General features: G+C 37.5%; 1 protein-coding gene across 5 annotated transcripts in view; it reads right to left on the bottom strand.

Moving 5' to 3' along the window:
* The window catches only part of LOC150054363 (uncharacterized), a 715,379-nt gene that overhangs the window by 569,572 nt on the left and 118,082 nt on the right, over positions 1 to 27,725 (bottom strand). Inside the window, exon 11 of one of the 5 annotated variants that reach the window (XM_090346708.1) lies at positions 16,588 to 16,739. The exons of the other annotated variants lie outside the window; for them this stretch is intronic. Coding sequence (XP_090202834.1) covers positions 16,698 to 16,739 — 42 coding nt within the window. The 3' untranslated portion in view covers positions 16,588 to 16,697. Of the gene's footprint in view, positions 1 to 16,587; positions 16,740 to 27,725 lie in introns of those variants that run through there. 5 annotated transcript variants of the gene reach the window in all.

The raw sequence follows: 27,725 nt of genomic DNA, 5'->3' as shown, positions 1-27,725 counted from the left end.
GTAGTGGTCTTTGGTCTCCACAAAGGGAGAGTGACAGAAATGAAATAGACATATGGGGTATATGTATGTCTCCAGACCAGATAGTGTGGAACTAGGTCTAGTTAGCGGGGCACACTTAGAGTAATTCGGGGTGCTCATTAAAGACAATGGTGTTGTGCTCAGGATGTCGAAAGACTGGGAGGGAACACAGCACATTTAGTATATGCAAATGACACGCAATTGCTTTTCTTCCCTAAGGAGACAGGGTGAGAGAAAGGAGGAATGACAGCATTCCAGAGACCTAAAGGAAGCCTGTGGAAGGTCTGTTATCAGAACTGAGACACGGGGTGGACCCACCTCCACACCCCACAACGCTGCGTGGGGGGACTGGCTCCACCTTCATCCCTGCTAGTACTACACATTGACCAGATCCAGAGAAAAAGAACTAGTGATGTAGCCCATGCAGCCTTCTGGTTGAAATCAAGGTGAACAAGGGCAAAGAGAGGCAACTGAGAAAGGAAACTCAGAAAGGAGAAGACAGGGCAGGGAGGGATAACTTTTCCCTGGCAGGGAGTACAAAGGAAAGTAAAGGAAGTAGGCTGTCAACAGCCTACCCCTAGATTCTAAACACCTTGAGATTAGTTTTACATAACTAGCAATTTCATTCTTATTTTTTCCCAGACATGTTGAGACAATTTACATATTTTATTTCTTTTAAGCTTCACAAACATCCTGTGATCTAAATATTAGACTTGGCACATTTTATTACATTACAAATGAAACCCAAAGATACCAGGAGTAGAGTCAGTCACAGTGGCTCACACCTCTAATCCTTGCTCCTTGGAAGACAATGATGAAGAAAATTGTGGTTCAGAGCCAGCCTGAACCAAAGAATATATTAGGGAGACTCCACGTCAGTGAAAAACTGTTTATTTATCATCTTACCTACCACAGAAAAGTAGAAGGTAGAGAGCTTGGGCAGGCCAAAAAATAAAATGAAGTGAGATTCTATCTTTATAAAACAGATTAAAGCAGAAAGGGATGGAAACTTAGATGAAGCTAAAGAATGTTAATCTTGTTAGATTGAGTCCCCAAGTCCAAACCCCAGTACCACCAAAAGAATAAATATGATGATGAACTGGGAAGATGGAGGGGAAGAGAAGGAGAAGAGAAAGAGGAGAAATAGAAAGAGAAGATGAAGAGAGGAGGAAACAATGTAGGAAAAAATAAAAGGAGAAAGGAAGAAGTGACTTAAACATGAATCTTTGGGACCCCAATATCTGTCTTCTGAGCTGTGTTCTAAGTCACTGGAAAAGCACACAAAACTGAGTTTCTATTAGTGGTTAGGTCTATACATTTGTTGTAATCAAAAGAAAACCATGATTTCTGCCCAGAGACAATGAGGTGACCAGGTTCTAATAAGCCGCCTCTTAGCAACAGTTCTGGTTGGAGAAAGGCTAGTAAGAGTTCTAAGTTGTAAACTTTTGGTTATCTGGGAGGTTGATTGGTTTTCGTGAACACAATATTGACAGAACAAATATTTTTCAGCTACTCCCTATGACACCAGAGCAGGATCATGACACTCACATCGTTAGAAAAATCACACGAGACCTCATGTCTTGAACGTAGACTTCACACTCTGGTCCACTTCAATTACCCTTATCAATGAACATGAGAAGGGTGGCTGCCCTACCCTAATCCATGAACAGTTACTCAGAACCACTAGGTGCTGGACACTGAAATTGCTTGTCCAAACAAGAAGAGAAAAGAAAGTAATAGATTGGAGGGGCCAGGAGTTTGGTCTAGTGGTAGAGTGATTGCCTAGCATGCACGAAAACCCTGGTTTGATTCCTCGGTACCACCACATACATAGAAAAAAAAGGCAGAAGTGGTACTGAAGCTCAAGTGGTAGGGCTCTATCCTTGAGAAAGTCCAAGGACAGTACTCAGGCCCTGAGTTCAAGCCCAGGACTGGCAAAAAAAAGTAAGTAATCTATTGGATTTAAATAAATATATGTCATTGAAGGACTTGACTATATCCCAAGGATTTTTTTTCTACATGAGGACAAAAACACTCTTTCCTTAAAACATAATTTTCAAGTTGTTGGATAAAAAGGGTTTAATTCAACACGTCACTTCATGAATATAATGCATTTGGTCATTGTCACCCTGCTACACTCTTCCCCAATCTGTCTCAACACAAGAACTTGCTTTCTTTTTCTTTTCTTTTTTATTTTTGTTGCAGGTTAGCAACATTTTATTTTAGATAGTATTGATTTATTTAAATATAATTTTTATCTTTATTTCAACACAAGAACTTTCTTGACTCATTCCAACTGCCTGAAGCAGTGGGCTTCTGGTGACAATATTGTAGATGTATTATACACACAAACTGATAGGTTGAATTGAAATACCTTTATAAAACTATTTAAAGACAGTATGTTTTTATTTACATAATAAAATAACTGGCATTACAAAACCTTATACTATATTTGGAGAAACTTTTAGTTTTTCCACCTAGAAACGTATCTTAACTGTGCCATCAGATTTAAGTATCTTATTTACAAATATGTGATGCATTAAACAGCATATGTAAGAATTAAGGGAAACCATTATGTGCCCATGAATTTCTTATCTAATTTAAGAAACAGAATTGATCCAAGTTTTTAAATATTTCAGTATAAAATCATATGCTCTCCCACCTCAAGTAATCACATTCCCACATTCCTATTTTAATTTCTTACTCCTTTGTTTTGATGTAGCTGAAAATCAGAGCTATTATTCTAATACTTTCTGTGTTTTGATTTTAAATACATATAAGTTGTATTTTTCAAAATAGGTTTGAATCTTTTTTCTTCTTCTTTCTAAGAGTCAACTATAGAATATATCTTTTTTTCAATATTATCGTAGGGTTTTTTCCCCAATTTTCCTCCCAAGTGATACTTACCACCCTTTTCTGATATTACAAATAGCTCAGCTGTACAGTATCTTCACATTTCTCTTCCTTTTGCCTGTACACAAAAGGGTTACCAAGAATGTGAAGAAACTGTGGAATTTTCCGTGTCTGTTACAACAAAAAATGACATATTTATTGTTTTTTTTATATATTTTTATTGTATTTAATAGAAGGGTTACATGATATTTGCCAGATAGAAGGTGCATCAATTCCCATACATTGATACCCTTTCTCATGTCTTGATCCCCATTTCCCTAGGCCCCACCATCACCCCTCATCTTGTTTTCCCCCTTCCCTATCCAATTTCAAATAACCAAATACAAATATATCTGATATATCAGGTAACAAAGTGAGATACTGTAACAATATGAGATAACCAAGGGACAGCAAAGGAGATGAGAGATAACATAGTACCTTAAGAACAACAATCATTCATTATATGGCTTATGTTTCTATATCCTAGAAATCCTTTCATTTAGCGTCCTACTATATGGCCTTTTGTATCAAGGTTTTGCTTTATTGCAATTCTCTGCTAGGAGAGCCCAAGGTTTCTACTGATTATGACAAATGAGGGAAACCATTGAGCCTAAGTTCCTTTCAGTCTGGCTTACTTCACTTAATATGATCTTTTCTAAGTCTTTCCATTTCCTAACAAATGGGGCGATGTCATTCTTTCTGACAGCAGCATAAAATTCCATTGTGTATAAATACCACATCTTGTTGATCCACTCATCAACTGAGGGACATCTAGGTTGGTTCCATATCTTTGCTATGGTAAATAGGGCTGCAATGAACATTGTTGTGCTGGTGGATTTAGTATGTCTTTGTTTCTGGATGACTGGGAAAATGCCAAGTTAGAATGGCCAGGATCAAGAAAACTAATAACAAGAGATGCTGGAGGGGATGTGGCCAGGAGGGATCACTACTACACTGTTGGTAGGAGTGCAAACTCATTCAACCACTATGGAAAGCAGTATGGCAGTGCCTCAAAAGACTAAACATAGAGCTCCCCTATGACCAAGCAATTCCACTACTTGGCATTTACCCAATCATTTTTGTTTCTTCTTCAGAGAAGACTCTCTTTAAGTCTTTGGTCCATCTTTTAATGGGATGGTTGTTACTTTGGAGATTAGTTTTGGAGTGATTGAGTTTTTAGCTCTTGATATATTTTAGATATAAGGCCTGAAGATCTTCAACAACCATACAGTGGACATATTTATTCTTAAAGTGATTTTTAACAAATCATCCTCCCTGTGACATTCTGTATAAACTGACTTTGCTTTACAATCTTTCCAATTCTTTGTATCACTTGATGTTAGCTTTTGCCATTCAAGAAGATATAAATTGCCTTATTTAATATACATTTGTTGATTTTTCTTTTCTTTCATGTAATATGTATTCTGTTATCATTGGAATGATGATTATATCTTTTGTTAACATTTTACCATACAAACTTCTTTAATTCTTATGTAGTATGAAGAGTTCTGTACATATTCTATGATACTAATATTTTACTAATTAAAACCATGGGAAAATTCCCTTGGTTTATAACTCATCTTTTCCTCCTTTATGGCTTCTTGATGAACAGAACTTCTAATTTTTTTATTTCAATTTAATTAAATTTGCAGTTTACAGGTTTTTGTGATCTGATTAAGAAATTCTTCTCTACTTCAAACTAATAGAATTTTTGTCATATTTCTTATGAGAACTTTGGTATTTCTTTTCTGATTAAAGTAATCTACCTGGAATTAATTTTATGAGATGTATAATATATAAATGTGATTTCATTTTTCATATGTATATCCAACCAACTATATGAACAAAATTCATTTAGAAGGTTTCTTCCAAAAATTCTAGAGTGCTGGCTTCATCAGTTCATACTTATCTATACCTAGACTCAATAATGGTTCCATTTCTTGCTATCTCAGCTAATGATATTTACTATATTATAGCAGGTTGTGATGGTTGGGCTTTTCTATTAAGTCTTTTGGGGCATGGGGTAGGTGATGTTTGTTTTCTTTCTTCATATTTTGTCATTAACTTGGCCTGGCTAGCTCAGAACTTGTGATTCTCCTTCTTCTCTTGTGGTAAGATTACAGGAATGTGCCACTGATGTCAGACTGTAATTTCCTCAGTAGAGAACCTACATATTCTTTGTTGAATGTATAACTTTTTCTGTAACATTTTGCTTGTTTTTGTGAAATCCATTTTAAAATAGTAACTTTTTTCTTTGTTCCTGGAATATAAAGTACAATTTATTTCTGGATCTAAGATTTATATAGTAAATATTCATGTTATTCATATTTATAAATACCTATCTATAGAATCCTTGGAGTAAGATATGCTTATGTTGATCTGGAACAGTTTTGTCTACTTGTATAACTTTTATTTTCATACCATATTACACTAGACAAGACCATTTGAACAAGAATAACAATTCTAACCTTGCTTCTGATCTTAAAGAAAACTGTCCTAGATTCTTATCAAGAAACATGCTGTGAACTTTACAGATAGATTCTCTGTACCTACTGAAGTGTTTTCAGCCTTTAATGTAATGTGCTTAGAACTAGATATTCTATCTTAAATCATCCATATATTCCTGGGAGAATTCATATTAGACATTATAAGTTATTTCTTCTTTTTTACACAATACAAATTTCTTTAAGAAAGTCTTGCCAGGTGTTTTGGCTCCAGCCTGTAATCCTAACTACTCAAGAGGCTTAGATCTGAGGATCCCAGTTGAAAGCCAGCTCAGGCATTAAAGTCCATGGGACTCTTATCTCCAATTAGAAAATGCAAGTGGTTATGTGGCTCAAGGGATAGGGTGGTAGCCTTGAGCTGAAGAGCTCAAGCACAGCACAGAGGCTCAGAATTCAAGACCTATGACAAAAATAGAAGAAGAAGGAGAAGAAGAAGAAGAGGAGGAGGAGGAGGAAGAGGAGGAGGAGGAAGAGGAGGAGGAGAAAGAAAGAAAGAAAGAAAGAAAGAAAGAAAGAAAGAAAGAAAGAAAGAAAGAAAAAAAGAAAGAAAGAGAGAAAATCTTCAAGATTTTCACTTCTATGTCTGTTACCAAAATTTCAGTCCATAAAATGCAATTGCTAACTCACAAATAACAACAGACGAGTTTAGTAGAAAAAGAAAAGAAGTTTTTTGAGGAGGGTAGAATTTGAGCTCAGGGCTACCTGCTTGCTAGGCAGGTACTTAAACACTTGAAGCAAGCTTATAGTAATTTTTGCACTCATTAGTTTTGAAATAGGTTCTTGCCTTTTAAATTCTCTTATTTCTACTCCTACCATAGCTAGAATGACAGACCAAAGCCACCACACCCAGCTTTTGCTGTGAAGAGGTGTTCTCATGAACATTTTTGTCCAGGTATCCCAGAACCAGGAATCTCAGTCTGCCACATAGCTTGGGAGCCAGGTACACACAATCATATTGTGGTGAAATAAAGGTGTTTCCAAAGTACAGTCTGGGAACTGGGGCCCCAACATAAATGCTAAAAGACATGACACTGACAAGGCTTATCTCCTAATTTGCTAGAGACAGTTTTCAAAGCTCTATGTATTTCTGATGTGATTCCCCTCAGTCCCATGTTCAGCAGAAAAGGATATGATAATACAGTTAGGGCCAGAAAGAATATTTAATTTTTTTGCCAGTACCAGGGCTTGAACTCAGAGCTGGAGCACTGTCCTTGGGCTTTTTTCCTCAAGGATAGCACTCTGCCATTTGAGCCACAGCACCATTTCTGGCTTTTCCTATGTATATGGTACCAAGGTATCAAACCCAGGTCTTCCTGCATGCAAGGCAAGCACTCTACCACTAGGCAAAACTCCCAGCCCAGAATATTTAATTTTTGCATTCTCCAGCTTGAGAGCATAGAGGAAGGAGGCAGGAAGAAAGGGGGGAAGGGGAAAGCATGTGTCTTAAACATGAGAAATTCAGAAAAGCAGTTAGGCTACTTAATGCAGTTACTGGGCTAAACTTCAACTGGTGGATGTATTTAAGTAATTGTAGTATTTTCTTTTCTTGTACCATCCGCATCTAGTTTTGCTATTATTCTTCTAAATTAAGATTATATTCCTTGGTGAATTTGCATACTATTAGAATTTTCTGTGACTGGGATGTTAAAATGTAAAATTCTCTTCAGTTTTTTGCTTCTTGCCATTTTTTATTTTGTTTTAAATGGGGAACGCTTATGTATTAATTGTGGAAACATGTTTAAGGCTGCTGCTCTACCATATAAGCTATCCTTTCCCTTCCAGTTGGTTTTGGTGGTTAACTAGAGATAAGAGTCTCGTGGACTTTTCTGCCTGAGCTAGCTTTGAACTGTGATCCTCTGATCTGTTTCCTGAATATCTAGGATTCCAGGTGTGAGCCAGCCACCCTTTAAATACTCTTTAGGTGGGTCATTATACTGTTTTCATGTATACATGCAATGTATTCCCATCCTCATCACTTTGTCCTCTTTCAGTCTTCTTTCAGTGTTACTCCTGCACACATAGCAGGCCTCTTTTTACCACCAGGCCATGTTATTTATTGTGCATCTAGATATTTGCTTATGAGAGAAAACATGAGTTTTACTTTTCCCAATCACCATGATGATCTCACAAGATGTATATGTAACATCTTTTTGTTGTTCATTCATTTCTCAGTTGTTGGGAACCACAGCTGTTGGGAACCACAGTTGTTGGGAACCACAGCTGCACTGTTGTGAATTGTGCACATGTCTCTTTTGTATGTTGATTTATATTGCTTTGGATAAGCCCCCAAATGATACAAGAAGATCATGTGGCAGTGCTAATTTTAGGTTTATATAGGAACCTTCTTTCTGATTTCCAAAGTGAGTATGGTGATTTATATCCTCAACAGTGTTCAGAGATTCCTTTTCATCTCCACATCTTCACCAGCATTTGTTTTTGTTTGTTTGTTTGTTTTCTTGATGATTGCCATTCTGACTGGGGTAGAATGGAACCTTCGTATTTTAAGTTCATTTCTATTATGATTAAGAATCTTGGGCATTCTTCCATGTACTTACTGTCCATTTATGCTTTTACACTTGACAACTATCTGCTCAATTCATTGTTGTTTTGGCATTTTATTTTTATGCTATTTATACATTCTGGATATTAATATTATATATCCTGGATATTAATCATTTGTGTAATGAGTAGGTGAAGTTTGGTAGGTTTTTCCCTTGAATGGTGAAATTAACATTTATTTTTTATAAGTTTTATTTTATTGTCAGGGTGATGTACAGAGGGTTTACAGTTATGTTCATCAGGTAGTGGGTACATTACATCTCGAATATTTTTACCCTTTCCCATATTTTTCTCCCACTTTCCCTTCCCCGACCCCTCCCACTGATCTTGTTTTTGCCTTCCCTTCCCTCCTTTTTTCAAATAAACAAATAAACATATATGCAATATATCAGGGAAATTATTAACCACTGATTAATAATGCTGTTGATTTTTACTTCAGTTACCATCAGACCAACCAGAAATGTTTCTCCCTTTTAGCTAATCTCCTCTTCCACAGAAAAGACTCTTCCCAAATGACCACTTCCAAATCTGCATATTTTCTTTTTTTTTTTGCCAGTTTTGGGCTTGAGCTCAGGGCCTGAGCACTGTCCTTGGACTTTCTCAAGGCTAGAGCTCGCCTCAGCACCACTTCCGGCTTTTTTCTATGTATATGGTACCAAGGAATCGAACCTGTGTCATCGTGCATGATAGGCAAGCACTCTACCACTAGGCCAAATTCCTGGACCATAAATCTGTATATTTTCATGTGTGTTTAAATGCTTTGGAATCAGTGCTCCTTAGTGGAGCTTTCGCCTGACTAAATTTTGATAAGCTATATTTTCTAGTAACTTTGCTTAGATTTTCTAATATATGGAGAAATGTTATATACATATTATCTTCTTAGTCTTTATTTTGATGTATATTTAAATATGCCTGGTTTTGATTCTGTTTTTTGTTTTGTTTTATTTTTTACATGAGCCACCCGTTCCTGCCTCTGATATATTTTAAATAGCAATTTTTATTGTTATTATAAAGATGATATACAGAGGAATTGCAGTTACATAAGCCAGATAATATTTCTTTTTGGGCAAGGTCATCCCTTCTCCATTCTGGCTTCCAGATTTTCCCTCCTGTCCATCCACAAGTTGCATAGTCACTTTCAGCATAAAGTCTAGGGGCAGTGAGTGTGGCCTAGTGGTAGAGTGCTTGCCTAGCCTGCACGAAGCCCCAGGTTCGATTCCTTGGCTACAACATATACAGAAAAAGCCGGAAGTGGTGCTGTTGCTCAGGTGGTAAAACATTAACCTCTTGAGTACTTAAATTCTGATTCCCTGTCTTTGGAAAGAGTTCTATAAGCCTATGTTTTGTAAGTGGTTCCTCGTGATTATGATGAATAATCAAGTTGGACTGCATTTTATTTGTTGGATTTCACTCAATTGTACTGACGTCTGGCAAAGAATGCATGCTATAATATGCTACATAAGAACTATCTTCCCCCACCACAGTCTGTATGATACTTAGTCCTGTATCCTCAGAAGGTTTCCACTAAGAGTCTCTCCACTTAAGATGTCTTACTGCTCTCATGAGGAAATTGCAGAAACACAGAACACGTTTGCCAGGAAACACTGAGATGGTTTTCTCAACAAATACTTGGGAATGGAGATGAGCAAAGTGGTACCATGTAGTGGAAATCTCAGCATCACAGAGATCACTTGAGATTTGCCAGAATCTCAAACTCTCAAGCTCTGTCCTAAACTTTGGATCCAAAGACTGCTTAGGAACAGCCAAAGATAGGGAGGTCTGGATATGCAGAATGAGGATACACTTTACCAGTGCAGACAGATCTCCACTTCTACAGAGCTTTCTAATGACACCACCATTGTTAGTAGAAGAATATGGCTGTAGGGACATTCTGACTACCACAAAAGAGAGGAACCATGCAATCTTTGTTTCTCTGGGTTGGCTCACTTCACTTATATTTTTTCCAAGTCTTCTCATTTTCTTATGAATAGCACATTGTCTTTTTTCTATTGGATACCTAAAATTCCATTCTGTTCATATACCACATTTTATTGATCCATTCATCCACTGAAAGGCATCTGAGTTGATTCCTTTATCTTCCCTTATGGTAAATAGTGCTGCAATGAGCATGGTGTGCTATGACTTTACTGTAGTCTTGTTTGCACTATTAAATACCAGGTCATATGTAAATATACTAGATGGTATACAAGCAGTTACAAATAATTAACTGAATTATAACAGATTCTATGGAGAGGTCAAATATTATAATCTTTTAGAAGAATGAAGCCAAAGTAGGGTGAAGGGGCGATGGGGAGAGGGATGAAGTGGGGAGGGGAAGATAGGATGATGCAGTCAAGAATTCACTGTATGTACCACAAAATTAAAAATAAGGAAAAGAGTGGGTCAAAGGCAGTGAAGATATTGAAGGGGTGACACAGATCAAGATGCATCACATACATAAACTACTTTGTTTAATGGCAAAAGAAGTTCAATAAATATCCTATAAAATTAAGAAGGGAGAAGGGGAAGGGATGGGTTGGCAGGGTTGGGTGAGACTGTTGAAAGGGTGATAATGATCAAGATGTATTGCATTCATAAACTGCTCTTGTGAATGACAATTCCTTTGTGCAACTAGTCAAAAGACATTAAAATATATTGGGGCAAACATGACAATAATATAGAGCCAAGTTTTCCATCACAATGAATGTGACCTGAGAGAGGAAATGCTTAACAACCTTTAGGGATGATGCTTTTGGCTATCATTGGCACCAAGGATAGAATATGGGCTTGGTGTATTTGTAAATCCAAGAGACTACCTCCTCCCACCACACACATACACATTTAACATAGCACAGAAAGTGCGAGAATTCTGTCTTTGTGAACCAACAGATATTCAGATGCTCAAGAAAGGACTGCTTCACCTAATTAAACTTCTCCACTTTGTTGTTTTCTCTATGAAACAGTCTGCCTCCACCTGTCTACCTCCCATCGGCAGATTTTCATGGCAGATTTTAGCCTTCTGACCTCTTCTGCCTTTCATTGCTGCCATTTGATCGTCTGTTATCTTAAGCAGCCACAGCTGGGGCAGGAATTCATGGAGAACATATTATTTCTATTGAAATGAGCGATGTATTTTCAATTTGCTTTTGAAGGAGGAGCAGTCCCACACAGGGCCAACATTTATCCGGTCAACATCTCTGACTAGTGATTCTAGGTCTTCCCATTCACTCTGCCATTTTAAATGTCAATCTGAGATGTGGACAGATGAAGCAGAGCTCAGGATAAAGGTTAGGCCTAGGTGACTCAATGGCCACCAGCCTCACTTGCCTTTTGCCAAAGCTTGAAAGTGAATTTTAGACCACAGGCTCACACTCGCGCCTCTACGTGTCAGGTCTGGCTGTGCTCCTCTTTCTAGGACAACACAGTGAAGTGCAGAAAGAGGATGTTTATTACAGGGGCACAGGCAGCCGTTCAAACAGTGAAGTAACAGCTTTTAGCACATTTTCATCCATCTTCAGCATACCAACTATAGTTTAATTAGACAAAGAACTGCAGGAAAAGCAGTGTGTATAAGCAGTCCCAGCCAACCCCAACGGCCTGCTTGACCATGTTCTGTTCAACCAGAGAAGTTGTTGAAATGTGTTATAACTGTCATGACTTAAGATGAAGAAATGAGTCACTGTTGCTTTGTGGGTAGTCATCTCCAAACCTTGGGTTATTTTCTTCTGCCTGTCTGGAGGCACAGAGAATAGTTTTTTTTCTTTGTTTTTGAAGTCTAAAAGTTTCATTAGGATGTATCTCAGTGTTGGCATTCCTGGTCAATTTTCCAAACACGTGTTGTAATATCGTGATGTATAGATGTCAGAACATTTCTTTTTTTCTGTCAAGGGTGGGCTTCAAATCTGGGCCTTGGTGCTGTCCCTGAGCTCTTCAGCAAAAGGCTATTGCACTACCCCTTGAACCACAGCACCACTTCCGGTTTTCTGGTGGTTAATTGGAGATAAGAGTCTCACAGTCTTTTATATGCCTGGGCTGGCTTTGAACCTCCATCCTCCAATCTCAGCCTCCTGAATAGCTAGGATGACAGGCATAAGCCACCGTGCCCAGCTTCGGAACATTTTTATTTATAGATTTCTAGCATAGTTCTAACTATCAGTTTCATAGTTTACCTTTCTTCTCTAGAGATTCCAATGTTTATTAGGTATTTTTGGATCTTCTTTGCTTATCTTCTGCTTGAATGTTATTTCTGATCTTTTAATCTCTTCCTTGGTATTTACTTCCATTTTATATTCTATTATTCCAATATTTTAGTTCATTTTCTTTTAAGAACTTCTCTTTTAGTATTCATTTCCTAGATTGTAACTTTCCTTCAAGTCTGCCCCAAATTCTATCAATTTTCCCCTCATATTTTTGTTCTCATTAGTAGTTTCCTTCTGGGTTTTAAATGCTGACTTCAAATTTGAAAAATTTGAAAATTCAAATGCTTGTTTAATAATATTTAATTCTTCTTTGAATGTTCTATGACAGTTTTCTTATCTCATTTTCACTTTGGAGAAATGTTTGTATTCCCTTAGCAATATTGACTCTCACTTTCTCTTTACACTTATTTCTCATCACTTCTGCTTTTCATTTTCTCTTATGCTAAAAGCTGCTGTTTTTTCTACAGTTGTATATGGGCCCTCTCTAGAAAGGAAAATTTTGGTAACTTAGATTGCTTAATTCAAGAGTATTGTCCTGGTAGGGGTGGAAGAATGGAGCTTCTCCTCTGTCTTCTGACTCATGAGTCTTCTGTGGGATTGTTAATTTTCTCTACAAACCTCCTGCCTCACTATTACCAACCTACCTAGAGATGTCTCTCACTTCCAGGTAACACCCTCTTCCCACCTTCTAAAGAACTGGAGGATGGCAAGGATGGTCTCATGACCAAGACCCACAGAACATTATTGTCCCTGTCCAGTTCCTGTCTAACTGCCCACACTGCCTGGGTTGCAGGGTAGACTGTATTGTAGATCTTTATTAAATTGAACAATGATGAAAACATAGCCTATTAAAATACAACTTACTAAAATCAACATGGAAGCTGAGTGCTGGTAACTGTTTTCTATAATCTTACCTACTCAGGAGGCCCAAATTCACAATTCAATGTCAGCTCTGGTAGAAAAGTCTGGGAAACTCCATCTCCAGCTGATGAGCAAGAAAGATTGGCTAGAGACAGAGTTCAAGTAGTAGAACAATAGCCATGAGCAGGCAAACTGAACCATAACGGGATGCCTTGAGCTCAGGTGCTGTAACCTGGGGGAAATAAAGCAATGAAAGCCCACAGATTCAGAGAAGATCTTCACTAGCACAGACAAGGGCCTCATATCTAAAATATTCTTAGAAACCAAAAAATTATATCTCCTCTCCTAAAAGAAACAATCACTCCATTAAAAAGTGGGAAGAGACTTGAAGAGGAAATCAGAATGTCCAATAGACACATGAAGAAATGTTCAACATCTCTGACCATAAAAGAAATACAAATCAAAACTACTTTGGGATTCCACCTCACTCCAGTTAGAATGGCCATTATCAAAATCTAATAACAGATGAGGCAGGGATGTGGCCAGAAGGAAACACTACTACACTGTTGGTGGGCATGTGAACTTGCTTAACCACTCTGGAAATCAGTATGGAGGTTTCTCAAAAGAATAAACATACAGCTCCCCCATGGCCCAAAAATTCCACTTCTGGGCATTTACCTAAATGTCTACAAACAAGGCCATACTAAAGCTACTGACACAATCATGCCAATTGCAGTATTATTTACCATAGCTATGATATTGAACCAATCCAGATACCCCTCAGTAGATGGATGGATCAAGAAAACATGGTATATTTACACAAAATGGTAATGTCTAAAGAAATGAAACGTTAAAAGTATAGATATGAGGTGATATGTAGATTAGTTTGTTCCACTGTTATAACCTATTTACTACCTAGATGGATCCCATTCCGTGGTGTGAGTCTCAAATATACACAATACAATTTTATTTTTTAGAGAGCCATGGGATGCTTCTATAGCATTATTGAAAGGGACATATTAAAAGCACTATATTATTTAACATTGCTTTTTTTGTATGCACTAGTCTAGGGCCTTGAACTGAGGGACTGGACACTGGCCTTGAACTCTTTGGCTCAAGGCTAGGGCTCTACTAATTGAGCCACAGTGAAATTTCCTGTTTTCTGGTGGCAAATTGGAGATAAGAGTCTCATGGCCTTCTTCTGTGCCCAGGGTTGTCTTTGAACCATGATCCTCAGGTCTCAGCCTCCTGGTAACTAGGATTACAGGTGTGAGCCACCAGTGCTTGGCTCACAACTCCCATCTTTAAAAATCTATACAAAAAGCTGGGTGCCTATGTTTCAGGCCTGTAATCCTAGCCACTCAGTAGGTTGAGATATGAGGATTGTGGTTCAAAGCCAGCTTTGCTGTGAAAACACATGAGGCTCTTATCTCTAATTAACCACCAGAAAACTGGAAGTGACTTGTGATAGAGCAGTAGCCTTGAACTGAAGAGCTCAGGGATAGTGCCCAGGCTCTCAGTTCAAGCCCCACGACTGGCCAAAGGGGAAAAAAAAAACTATATAAAATAAAAGAAATTAAGAGCAGAGTAAACAAATGAAAGCAATAAAAATTAGTCAAATCAATTTAATAACAAGAAATATAGAGAAAATAAATTTAAAGTTTTTTGAGCAAGTACAATAAATTAATAATCTCCTTGTCAGACAAGCTTAGGACAGAGGATGATGATATAAATTGCTAGCTTCAGGAAGGAAAATTACAACATACATTAAATGGATGATAAGGAATAATTCATCAGGTTACCATTAACAAAGCCAGGGACTTAGGTGAAGTAAAGAGCTGATTTTCATTTTTGGTTTCTTTGGCAACCATGGACTTGAACTTGGGTCCCCATTCTCACCATTTTTGCTCTTGTTACCTTTTTTAAAAAAAAATTTACAGTCTTGGGGCTTGAGGAACTTGGATCTGGATATAATCCTGAGCTTTCTCAAGGCTAAAACTTGAGCCACAGCACCACTTATGGCTTTATCTGTGTATGTGGTACCAAGGCTTCATGCATGTTAGGCAAACACTTTACCACTGGGCCATGCTTCCCACCCTGCTCTAATTATTTTTGAGATTTGATCTCACTCTTCTTGCCTGGGCCAGCCTGTACTGTCATCCTCCTATTTTACCCACCTATATAGTTGAGATGGCAGGTATGCACCACACCCAGCTTTATACACTGAAATAAGTTCTTCCAACCTTCGTGCCCAGACTGACTTCAAACTGCAGCCTTCCCAATATCTGTCTATTGAGTAGCTGGAATGATAAAAAATGAGTCACTGGACCCAGCATTAAAAGGGAATTTTTTTTAAATTCACAACCTACCAACGCTAATGAAAGAGAAATCGATAACTTGAAAAGCTTTGTGTTTATTTAAAGAAGAGGGATTTGTAAGAAATAATCCTTGCACAAACAAAGCCTCAAGCACTGATAAATGACTTTATGAAACCTGAGAGAAAGAAATCATAATAATTCTACACAAAATTTTCTAGGTAACTAAAGAAAAGACACACTCCATAAACCATCCTGTGAGATTAGCACTATTTGGAAAGTAAAACCAAAGATATTGCGAAAACAAAAACCCAGAAGCAATTTACCAACATTGTATATATATATATATATATATATGTGTGTGTGTGTGTGTGTGTGTGTATGTCTATATGTGTGTATATGTATACATGTACATATCTACTTTTTACATCTATATATGAATACACAATACACAAAAGAAATCTAGTTGAAATGATGTATATTAGAAAAGCAAAGCCTATTGCCATTAATATCAATGTAATTCACTATGATAATAGAATTTTTGAGTCATGTTTCTTTAGAACTTTTAGTTTTCCATTTTACATTCCGATTGATGTCGAGTTTTGTGTGAATTTGGGTACAAAGTAGGAAGGATGGATTTAAGTTTTCACTCCCTAACTCTCTCTCTGTTTCTTGCTTTGAGCACTTGTCCATCTAAATGTTCCAATTGTTTCTTTTCATCTTCATCAAAAATCACATAATTACATATGCACTTGTCTATTTCTAGACTCATTGTTATGTTCAGTTGATATATTTGTCTAACTTTTTTCTTCTCTCATAGTTTAGGGCTAGTTTATGTCTTTTTGTATTTCCATAAGAATTTTAAAAACACTTGGTCAATTTATCTTCTTAAATAGCTTTCTGAGATTTTGATTGGTTGAAATATTGAATCTATAGATTCATTTTAGAACTAACTGACATCAGATTATTGAATATACCATCCTAAGACATAGCATTTCTCTCCATTATTTCAGTTTTATTCCCATTCAACTGTATTTGCATAATTTCTAATATACATATTTTACAGATATCCGCAACATTTATACCTGTTCATTTCAGATTTTTATGCTATAAATTATGCTGTATTTTATTTTAAAATTTCAATTATTTGTGGCTGGTATATAAAACACCATTGACTTTTATAAAGTAATTTTTAATCTTGAAATGCTGCTTTATTCACTACTAGTTACAGCTTTTGGGTAAATTGCCTGGAAATTTTTACATCTGCCATAATGTTGCTGGTAAATAAAGGCAATGATACTTCCTATTTCCTAATCAAGATGACTTTGATTCAATTTTCTTGAGCTGTTTCACTCATTAGAGCCTTCCATGTAATGTTGAGTAAATGAGATCTGCAAATAGAGAAGAATTTTAATTGTTCTCCACTAATTTGAGTATCTCTATCTTTTTTGTTTGTGGGGGTCATGGAGCTTGAACTCACCCTGGGTGCTATCCCTGAGCTCTTCAGCTCAAGGTTAACTCCCTACTCTTGATCCAAGCCCCATTTCCCATTTTCTAGAGGTTAATTGGAGATAAGAGTCTCAGGTCCTTTTGTGCCTGGGCTGGCTTTGAACCTTGATTCTCGGATCTCAGCTTCCTAAGTAGCTAGGATTACAGGCATGAACCACCATGTCCAGCTTTGTATTTTTTTATAGAGTGTTGTACTACTTAAGCATCAAACACTATTCTGGATTCTCATGCATTAGGACATCAGAAACCCTTTTCTTGTTTCTGGTTGTAGAAAAAGTTACTTACCTCTCAGTTTTTCTTACACAATCTGTATGCATATATATTTCCTGTCCAGTTTCTAAATATTTTAATTTGTTGTACATTTTTATGAGGACTGAATGCTAATTCTGATCAAATATATTTTCTGTTTGCTAATTTGTTTGTATTTAAGAGAGTAAGAACAGGTGGAACAAGGATGGACAAATACAACAGCCATATTCACAAGATACTTGGTAGAAAATGAACTAGATATCTTATGGATGGGAATAGGAGGGAAAGACCAGGAGAGAGTGATAGAACGATGGAAGGGAAGACATGTTTCAAAAGTAATTGCACTCATTACTCATTACCTGATTCAGGTAACTACTGTATATCAATTCTATAATTACAATAAAATAAAACATAAAAACAAACATAAAATATAAGATATATGAAACAAGTGATTCTTGTTTTGAATAAATTATATAGCTTATTTAAAAATGAAAGCAAAAGGATAAACTACAGACTAGAAGAAAGTATTTCCAAATTATATATCTGCTGAAAACAATTATAAGCAAAGTGCATTAACTCTAAAATAATAAAAATCAAACCAAGCATTTGAAAAGAGTCAAATAGTACAATGGTTCTAGGAAACTGGATCATGTGTTGTCAGAAGGAAAGGTGAGCTGAAGGGGAAGAGAGACAGATGAATAGAGAAAAGAAGGGTGGGCAAAAAACAGTCAAAATATTCAATGTACATATGTGAACACGGAACCAGTTACTTTGAGGAGATGAATGAGGTTGGTAAAGATAGAAGAGAATGAGGAGGGGGTGACATTGATAAAGATGCATTGTACCCACAAATGAACATATTGGATTGAAACCCCTTGCTACAATTGCTTAAAGGTATTTATTCTGATAAAGAAAGGAAAGGGAAAGAAAAATATTCAAAATAGATAGTGGAATAGTGGAACCAAAATAGATAGTGGAACCAAAATAGATGGTGGAATAGTTAATTTAAAAAGTTCCATAAATGGCAAATATGTGTCAGTCACAGATAGTCAATTAAGAAAACACAAGTAAAGCCACAATAAGATTTCATTACATACCTCACAGAAACTAAAAGGCAGATCATTATACCTGCCATCCAGGACAGGGAAAGAATGAAATTCCTATTCACTGCTGGGGCAAACTGCAGTTTCCATACAAATTAAACATTTAGCTGCCATTCCCCATCCAGCTACTTACTCAAGATAAATGTCAGTGCATGTCCATACAGAAACCGGAGCATTCATGGTCACAAGAGTTTTGTGTTGGTACTCAAGGAACAGCATGACCTAGTACTAGTTCAGCAGGGCATGCTATGTACCCTTACAATGGAACTGCACTCAACAACAGAAACAGAATAGCACTGAACACAATAAAGAATACTCAGCAATAGGAACAATACTCAACAACATAAATAGAATAGTACTCAGTAATATAACTCAAAATGTACACAGCAATATAAACAGTACTCAAAAAATATAAACCTGTTAGTAGGTTTGGACAACCAGTAAACAGAAGCACACTGAAGAAACATAAAGTAATTAGGTAAGTGAAGGAAATCAGACCAAAAATATAGGGCTTACTGTATCATTCCATTTGAATTCCAAAAAATAAGCCAACTGATTCACAGTAACACACGGTGTTACTTTGAGGTTGTTTGGGGTTGAGTTAGAGGATAAATTTATAAACAAGCACAAGAAACCTTTTGGATTTGATGGCTACATTTACAACTTGATTGTGAAGTGGTTTCTTTATGGTCTTATAGGGCTATACTTGTATGTAACACATCCAATCACTCACTTTATATAAATGTATAAAGTGTCCTAAGTCAAAGCTCTCTCCATAAGGCAATTTAAGAAGTTTGAAAATGTAAAACCACTCATGATGATGTTATAAATATAAATTTCAAAATGGCGATTAAAGCAGGAACATAACTCTATGTGCTGGGACACGTGAATTTGCACCTATAATGATTAAGTATAGGTACCTAAAAATAAAAATATGAGTAGAAAATAGCTGGAATTTGAATTGATTGACCTAAGCAAGCAATCAACTCCTATTGCTTTATATGCTTATGTACCTGGAAATGGATTTGGGATCTGTGGGCAGAGAAACACACACACACACACACACACACACACACACACACACACACACACACACACATATATATATATGATAATCCTGTATAAAGTCCCAGCATTTTAGCACAGAAAGAGATATTGCCCATCATAGCAAGCCCTTTCCTAGTCCTTAGATCCTGGCTTTCTGGTCCAGGCAGAATTACAGGAATGCCAATTTTTGCTTTCTTGGTTCATTCATGTAGTGATTGACTTATTTACTTGGATTTACATTATTGGTCTGGACAAACACATAGTGAATATGGTGAGTCCTTTCTCCTTCTCTGATGAAAATATTTACAAATATAATACTCTTGATTTCTGAACCCAATGAAGCAGAGTATGAGCCTTGTCTGCCATCTTTCCCCAGTATTCTGTTTCCTCCAGCTTCACACAACCCTAAAGAACACCATGCTGAGGCTGTAAGAAAATCCCAGCCAGTAAGTTATAAGCCCTTTCTTTCTGATTCATAGATGTGCTGTCTTCTCTGAGAAAACAATACTATAGTCTAATTTCCTCCAAATTAGTTAGTCATGTTGTACAAAAGCCCCAAAGTAGCATTCTTCAAAGTTCTACTTGATATAAAGAAAAATGTATAAACTATGTTTACTGTTAAGACTCTTGAAATTAACACAGAATTAATGACAAGATTTTCAGAGAAAATCAAAACTGACACTTGGAAAGTCTGCTTTAGCAAATCCTACCAGACAACAATTCAGCTCATATGTATAGTACCTGAGGTGACTCTTATCCTGGGAAAATGAAAGTGCTGATTGGCAGAGGAGAATGGGTTCTGAGAACTTCACTGATATCTGAGGTGAAGTTTTATTTTCAATGATAGTGTTCTAGTTGGATGCCAGTAACCCTACTTACCCAGAAGGCTGAGATCTGAGGATTGCCATTTGAAGCCATCCCAAGCAAGAAAGTCTGTGAGACACTTATCTCCAAATAATGACTAAAAGCTGGAAATGTAATTGTGGCTTAAGCGGCAGAGTACCAATCTTGAGTGGATAAAGTAAGGAACAGTATCCAGGGCCTGAGTTTAAGCTCTAGTACACAAAATAATAATATTTTATTTTCAAGGAGTGCTTTACTGGACAATATAGATTGACAAATTGTCTAAACCTTAGTGTTGTAAATTTAAGAGTTTAATGCTTTCCTTTAATCAAGAAAATTTAGGAAATAAAATTAAACAACTACTTTTCTTTGATTGAGATATACAGGAAAAAAATGTGGTTTGCCTTTAAGGCAGAGAGTTAGCTTTTGTGATAAGAACTGTGAAGTACTTGATGTACTTTGCTCAGGTCCTATGCTGTAAATTGCTTTCCTTTGCTGATAAGAAAATGAAGGATTCAGAATATTCATGATCTGGAAAGGTAAAAAAATTTCAAAGCAAAGACCTACCCATTAATCAGATTGAAAAAAATATATAAGTCAAAAATGTGATTCCATTCAATCATAACTGACAAATTCCCTAAGTTGTGTTTTCCTGTCATTCAGTATCAACAGATAAGTATTTTCTTGTCAGTTTCACTAATTAGGGCTGTTATATCTACAATGCGATCATTATCTTCCAGTCTTGAGAGAACCGCTAGGACACCAAAGGCCATTTTCACAGGAAGACTCAAATGGGTATCTTGTTTTGTTCTTTTCTTACATTGAAAAGCCATCATCAATACATTTTTTCTTCCTTTCCTTCCTCCAAAAAGGTTCAAAGAGCAAGGGCCAATTCCATGGGAAGGAGGCTGTCAGAATCAATCATCTTCTCTTGTGAAAATCTAAACATCCCACAGCATTGCTTGATCCAAAATTCCCCAGGAAGTGCCCTCTAGGAGTGCTAAGACACGTGAGAACTTGCTTTTCTTAAATACCAATGCTCACTATCTGCAGAGAGCAGAGAAAACTCATTCTTCTAGACAACCTGGGTCTCACTTGATATAATCATGGCAGCCTGAGCACACTCTTTCTTTAGTGTTTTCTGTGAAGACACAGGTAGCACACATGGTTTTCTTCTCTAAAGACAGGAATACTCACAAGCTGTGGCAATGAAGGATGTGATTAAAAGAGCAGCTTTGTCGTGGCACTGATAATGCCAACAAAAACAACTACTGTGACTTCCAGTGGCCAAACCAACTGGTAACTGAGTGATAGAGTCACTTATCTCAAATAGGTTTAACTCTGCCTGTCAGGAGTGAATGCCATGTCTAATGTAAGGAGTGACATACCCATGAATTGTGGAGCAGAGTCACCTATATGGGGCAAGTCATTCATTAGGAGATGAGCTTTCTCTTTTTCTGGGGAGGGGGTTAGGGGGGAAGGGAGTTCCCCCTAGGGCTGGCTAGCCTGGGAGCAATGCAATCTTCCCTTCTGCATTCTGAATTACAATACAGCAAAGTCCATTACAGAGCAGAGTAAAACCAACATGTAGGTTAAGAATGGATGAACCACTCCCTCACAGAGTGGAATTCTACATCTTCTAGCATTGAAATTTGAAAGGGAGGGTGGATGCGGGGGGCGGGGAGAGGAGTAAAGAGAGGAGAGAGGATGAAATTATTACATTCATTCATTCAAAGACCACTATTTTCCAGTCACTTCTCAATGCACTTGTGATGCACCAATTAACACATTTAGTAAAATAAGAATCCTATATTGACTTTATGATCCAAAGGGTCAGAGAGAGACAAATAATAAATATCATAAATAAATGAAAAGTAATAATTGAAATGGAACAGTACCTAAGATTAAAAAGAAAACAGTTGAGAACTGGGCATGTGGGCCCATGTCTGTAATCTTAACTACCTGGGAAGCTGAGTTTAGAGGCTCTCAGTCAAAGGCCAGCGGGCAAAAAGGAGACCCTATATGAATAATAATCTAAACTCAAAAGGACTGAGAGTATGGTTCAGGTGTTAGAGCACCTGAAATGGTAAGAAAACAGGAGAGCCTGAGTTCAATCCTTTGTGCTGATAAATAAATAGATATATAAATAAAAAAGCACAAAAGTAAATAAGTGTAGGGAACAGGAATGCTTGCTGATCAAGAGTGATAGAGCAGGCAGGTAGGTTATAATGTATAATAAAATAAGCTATACAGGCCTCATTGAGAAAGTAACATTACCAAAGAGAGATGAGGAAGAAATAAGAAAAAGAATTAGATAAGTGGAAGGAGATGGCATGAAAAGCAGCATAGAGACTGGTAAGAGGCTGAAAACTAAAAGGTATAGAGAGATGAAGAGGAACCTTTGAATATGAGACCTCTGAGTCCAAGAGGTCTGTGGGCAGGACCACAGATATTTGTCACACAGATGTTTGGACACTTGCTTTGAACATGAATGAAATGGTGTCATTGAGGGGCTGATGGGGCTTAGGTGTTTCATGAATTTGTTTGGCTACAGTATTGCAAATTGCTCAGGACAGGCAGGGGCGGAAACAATCAGGAATGAACAGGAGAATCCAGGTTGGAGAGGATGGTGAATCTCCCTAGGGTGAGATCATCAAGTGATGAGCATGGTAAACTCTGAATAAGTTCTTAGGGAGAGTTGAGAGCATGTTCCTGACAGAATGGATGTCCTGTGTGAAAGACAGGAGCTAATAGGACAGCAAGGTGTTGTCCTGAACAACTGAAAGACCAGACTTGTCAGCCACTGAGAGGGGAGTTTCAGAAGGAGCAGGTAGAAAGAAGGTTGCTGATTTGCATCTGTTAAGAGTGAAATGCCAGGATGGGAGTGCAGTCTGTGGGAGAGTGCTTGCCTAGCATGCGCGAAGACCTAGGTTCAATTCCTTGGTACCACAAACATTGAAAAAGCTGGAATTGGTGCTCTGGCTCAAGTGGTAGAGTACTAGCCTTGAGAAAGCCCAAGGATAGTGCCCAGGCACTGAGTGCTCAGGACTGGCAAAAAAAATAATAATCTGGGCGAGGTGGCTCATGCCTGTAATCCTAGCTACTCAGGAGGCTGATATCTGAGGATCAAAGTTCAAAGCCAGCCTTGGCCCAAAAGGACCTGAGATTATTATCTCCAATTAACCTCTAGAAAATGGGAAGTGAGGCTTGGCTCAAGGGTAAGATGGTAGCCTTGAGCTGAAGAACTCAGGAACCGCAAACAGGCAGAGTTCAAACTCCATGACCCACAATAAATAAATAAATAAATAAATAAATAAATAAATAAATAAATAAATGAGTGGCATGCCCAAGTGGAGATGCTGAGCAGACTGTTGGATGATTTACTTTGTGGTTCAGGAAACAGGCCTTTCTAGAAGCAAACATTGGAAACTTGTCAGGACATAGGTGTTATTGCCAAGGGACTGAATGAAAAGATTCGAGTGTGAACAGAATAGAAAGAATCAAGCACTTAGCTTTGAAGTATTCCAGCAGTGAGAGATGAGGAAAGGAGGAAGAACCAGGAAAGGAAAATTGAGAGAAACTTTTGAGTTAGAAGAGAGAAAGCCAAATTATTTAATGTTACTGAATTCAAGCAAAACAAATATATGAATGATGAGTACAATAAAACCATGTCTAATGCCTACTTCTTTGGAAAGAATCTCAATCATACATTCTACATTGGCCCGAGTTTCTATAAATAAGATCCTGACTCAGAAGCCCTAACCATAGCTAGTGGCCAAATCTGCATAGAAAATCATGAAGTTCTCATTCACAGCACTTTAATCACCTTTCTGGCCCACATTTACACTGGGCAGCGTTAGGAGTGATGGGGGAGAAAGATGGGAGTGGTGGAACTGATTTAGAAGCTTTGTAGGGCCAGGAGTTTGACCTAGTGGTAGAGTGCTTGGCTAGCATGCACAAAAACCTGGGATCAATTCCTTGATACACAGACATAGGAAAAAAAAGGCCAGAAGTGGTGCTGTGGCTCAAGTGGTAGAGCTCTAGCCTTGAGAAAGCCCAAGGACAGTGCCCATGCCCTGAGTTCAAGTCCCAGGACTAGCAAAAAATAAAGGAGCTTTGTAGTCATAAATTGGTATGTTGAATTTAAACCCCTTTTATAACTACTTAAAGATAATTTAAGACTATTTAAATCATAATCTATGAATTTAGGAGAAGTATTTTTATATGGACAGATTATTTGTCATTAGTGTATAACAGAAAGGAGCTGTTTTCCTTCCATCTCTAGAAATACTCAATAAAGAAAATTATGATTTGAAAATGGTTAGTTACAGAATGAATGGATTCTTGTATAGATAAAGGTATATAATCGCTGAGATCTAGCAAAGACAATAAGGACACAAAGCCATTGTAAAGAAAAATATCACTTGGGTTTCCCTGAGCTAATAGGATCATATCAAAATGAAATGGACAGTAAAAACACTGTGATGTTGATGGATTATGATAAAAATTGAGTTGAAGAAAATAAGTGCTTGAAGTCACCCAATTCACTAAATAACACTGCAAACCGTAGACTCGGATGTGCTCAAGCTTATCAGTGCCAAATCTGGAAAATGTGGCAAGATTACTAACTTCAATTTGGCAATGACATGATGGAGCCCCCCAAAGCAATTCTGAAGACAGCTGATCTCACTGCAGATAACAGACATAACCCCCATTCTTCTAAAGGGTCAATTCAGCAGTCATAGTCCAGATTAAGTTTGTAATTGCTATATTTTCCCCTTCTACTGCAAGGAGTATCAAGACAGACGAAATACTGCCCAGAGAGGAGCAATTTTCTCTGTAAAATTATTGCCATTAATGGTGCTTTTAGGAAAGGTGACCAAGGCTTTGTTCTTTTCAGAGTTGTAATTTTGTACTACCATATCAAGTATTAAATCACAAAATTTAAGAGAAACTATGCTATTACCATCTGCTAGCTTTACAACTCTATAATCCTACAAATACCAACTGGAAGTTCCAACTGATGCCTCTTTTTCACTCAAGAACATTTCAGGAGGGTGGGAGAGTGCACTTCCTATTGCTATTTTTTTCTTTTTTTGCCAGTCCTGGGTTTGACAGACACTCATACTGAGTAGCAACATGGCAAGTATTTCAGTCCTCAAATGCCCTCCTGGTCAGCTGGAAAACTGCAGCGTCCTTGCCTCCTTGACCTGGGTCTTCCCTCCCCAATCAGGATCTTTGCTGCTCAAGTGGCAGATTTGAAACTCGGAGAACCAACAAGAACCTTGTCCTCCATTAATTCAACTCTCTCCAAATACAGAGCTAGACATTATGAGTGGATTTCTCAAGAGTAGATCATCAATTAATGGCAGAGTCACTTTGTCTGATATTCTGATTATTTTCTTCTTTAATTTATTTGCTGTGCAGAATCATTTGGCCAACACACCCATCTTTAGAGCTGTAGAGCTTGATATTAGATGAGAGAAGAGTATAGGTCAAAAATAATCTCCCTACAGCATTCTAGTTTCTACTTCTATTCTAATTGCAACAATTACTGCAAAAAATCCAAAGAAACAGCTTTTTAGAATAATTTGTATCTAGAGCCACATAATTCATATAGTTTAGGGGGTAATCAGTATTACTGCTGCTCATCCCAGTTCAATCAGTGAGAGCGAACAATATCTAAAACATAACCTTTGAATATCGATGTAAACCAACTGGAGTAAATCTTGCTACATTCCTGTGAATAAACTTTTAACTAGAGAACTAATAACACTCTTGTTTCGCTTGACCTATTTATGACTTGACATGTAAACATCAAGTGAAAGAGCAGGATGCTCTGTGATCAGAGGTCAAGGTGGTATCAATCTTTGATGGAAATAATGTGATAGATGCGAATAATGGAAATAACTGAATTGTCAATGGTCATTTGGCTGAGTAATGGATTAAACTAAGAAGGATTTGAATAAATGTGTGCTTTCAACTGTTTGAGTGTGCCTGACATGATCAGTTCTTGGTTCCATTTGAAATGTGTTCCTGTCTTGTGGCTAATAAAATACACGTAAGAGGCATAAATGCTTCTTCCTTAAACTACAACTCAAGGATGTCATATGTGGATTAAGAATCAATAAACACTGGGTCTGGGAATGTGGCTTAGTGGTAGAGTGCTCGCCTGGCATGCACAAAGCCCTGAGTTTGATTCCTCGGTTCCAAACACATAGAAAAATCCAGAAGTGGTGCAGTGGCTGAAGTGGTAGAACACTGGCCTTAAGAAAGCTCAAGGGCAGTGTCCAGGTCTGGAGTTCAAACACCAGGACTGGCAAAAAAAAAAAAAAAGAAAATCAACAAATAGCTGAAAGCTAGTGAGTCCTTGCCTACAATCTTGGTAACTTAAGAGGTAGAAATCTGAGGATTGATATTTGAAGCCAACCCAGTCAGGAAAGTCAGTGAGATTATTACCTCAATTAACTACCAATAAGCCAGAAGTGAAGGTGTGGCTCAAGTGGTAGAGCAGCAACCTTAAGTTAGGAAAGGTAAGGATTAATCTGTAGGCCCTGAGTTCAACCCCTTAAAATCAGTATACACACACACACACACACACACACACACACACACACACACATCAACAAATACATAATCACGCATGTGTATATATATTCATACATATTCACATGAGGGCATATATTCAATTAAAAACAAATAGCGATAGCGAATCTTGGAAGAATTTCTCTTCTAAGTTTTTTTTTTTGCTCTATTGATTTGTGTTCCTAGGGAAAGTCCACGTCCTGCAGCTTCACATGGCAAGTTAATCTACGCAAAATATGATGATTCCTTATTTTTCAGGATCTGACATTTAAAGGAGCTGATGCCTAATGAAGGTTTCTTTGCTGCTACCTCATTAAAAGTAACTACCATCCAGTGAGGGGCACTGTCACCTAGCAGATCTCATTTGCTGGTGGGACTATGAAAGGTTCCCAGACCTCTCCATACACACACACACACACACACACACACACACACACACACACACACACACACACAGAGTCTCTGAGGGTAATTCAGGGGCAAGGCTATTCAAAGAAAACCTCAATCCTCCAGCTCTTATTTACAACAAAGTGTGTGTGTGTGTGTGTGTGTGTGTGTGTGTGTGTGTGTAGGTTCTAAGGCTTGAACTCAGGGCCTGTATACTGTCTCTTAGCTTTTCCACCCATAGGTGATGATCTACCACTTAAGCCACACTGTCTCTTCTGGCTTATTGGTGCCTATTTGGAGAAAGTATGGACTTTCCTGCCCTGGCTAGCTTTGAACTAGGGTCCTCAGATCTATGCCTCCTCAGTCATTAGGGTTATAGACTTAAGCAGGCCATTCTATGAGGCTCTTTTCTGCTCAGCACTGGAAAGTCCTACTTTCTCTCTTTTAGGCTTTAATATAGAGGGAGAGGGGGAAAAATGTCTACCCTGTCAAAGCCTCCCAAGGGAATTCTCTTAAAATAAACAGATAAACTTAACCTCAGGCTTTTCCTTCCATAGACATATTTGAAACATATAGAATGTTAGATGGTGGTTAGAAAAAATGACAAGTGTCTGTTTTCATTAAACTCTCCAAGTGCATGGATCTAATTGACAG

This window comes from Megascapheus bottae, chromosome 15 (assembly GCF_031878675.1).
Source record: "Megascapheus bottae isolate mThoBot1 chromosome 15, mThoBot2.hap1, whole genome shotgun sequence".
NCBI lineage: Eukaryota > Metazoa > Chordata > Mammalia > Rodentia > Geomyidae > Megascapheus > Megascapheus bottae.
Note: the sequence above shows the minus strand (reverse complement) of the source record. Positions and strands in the feature narration are given on the sequence as shown.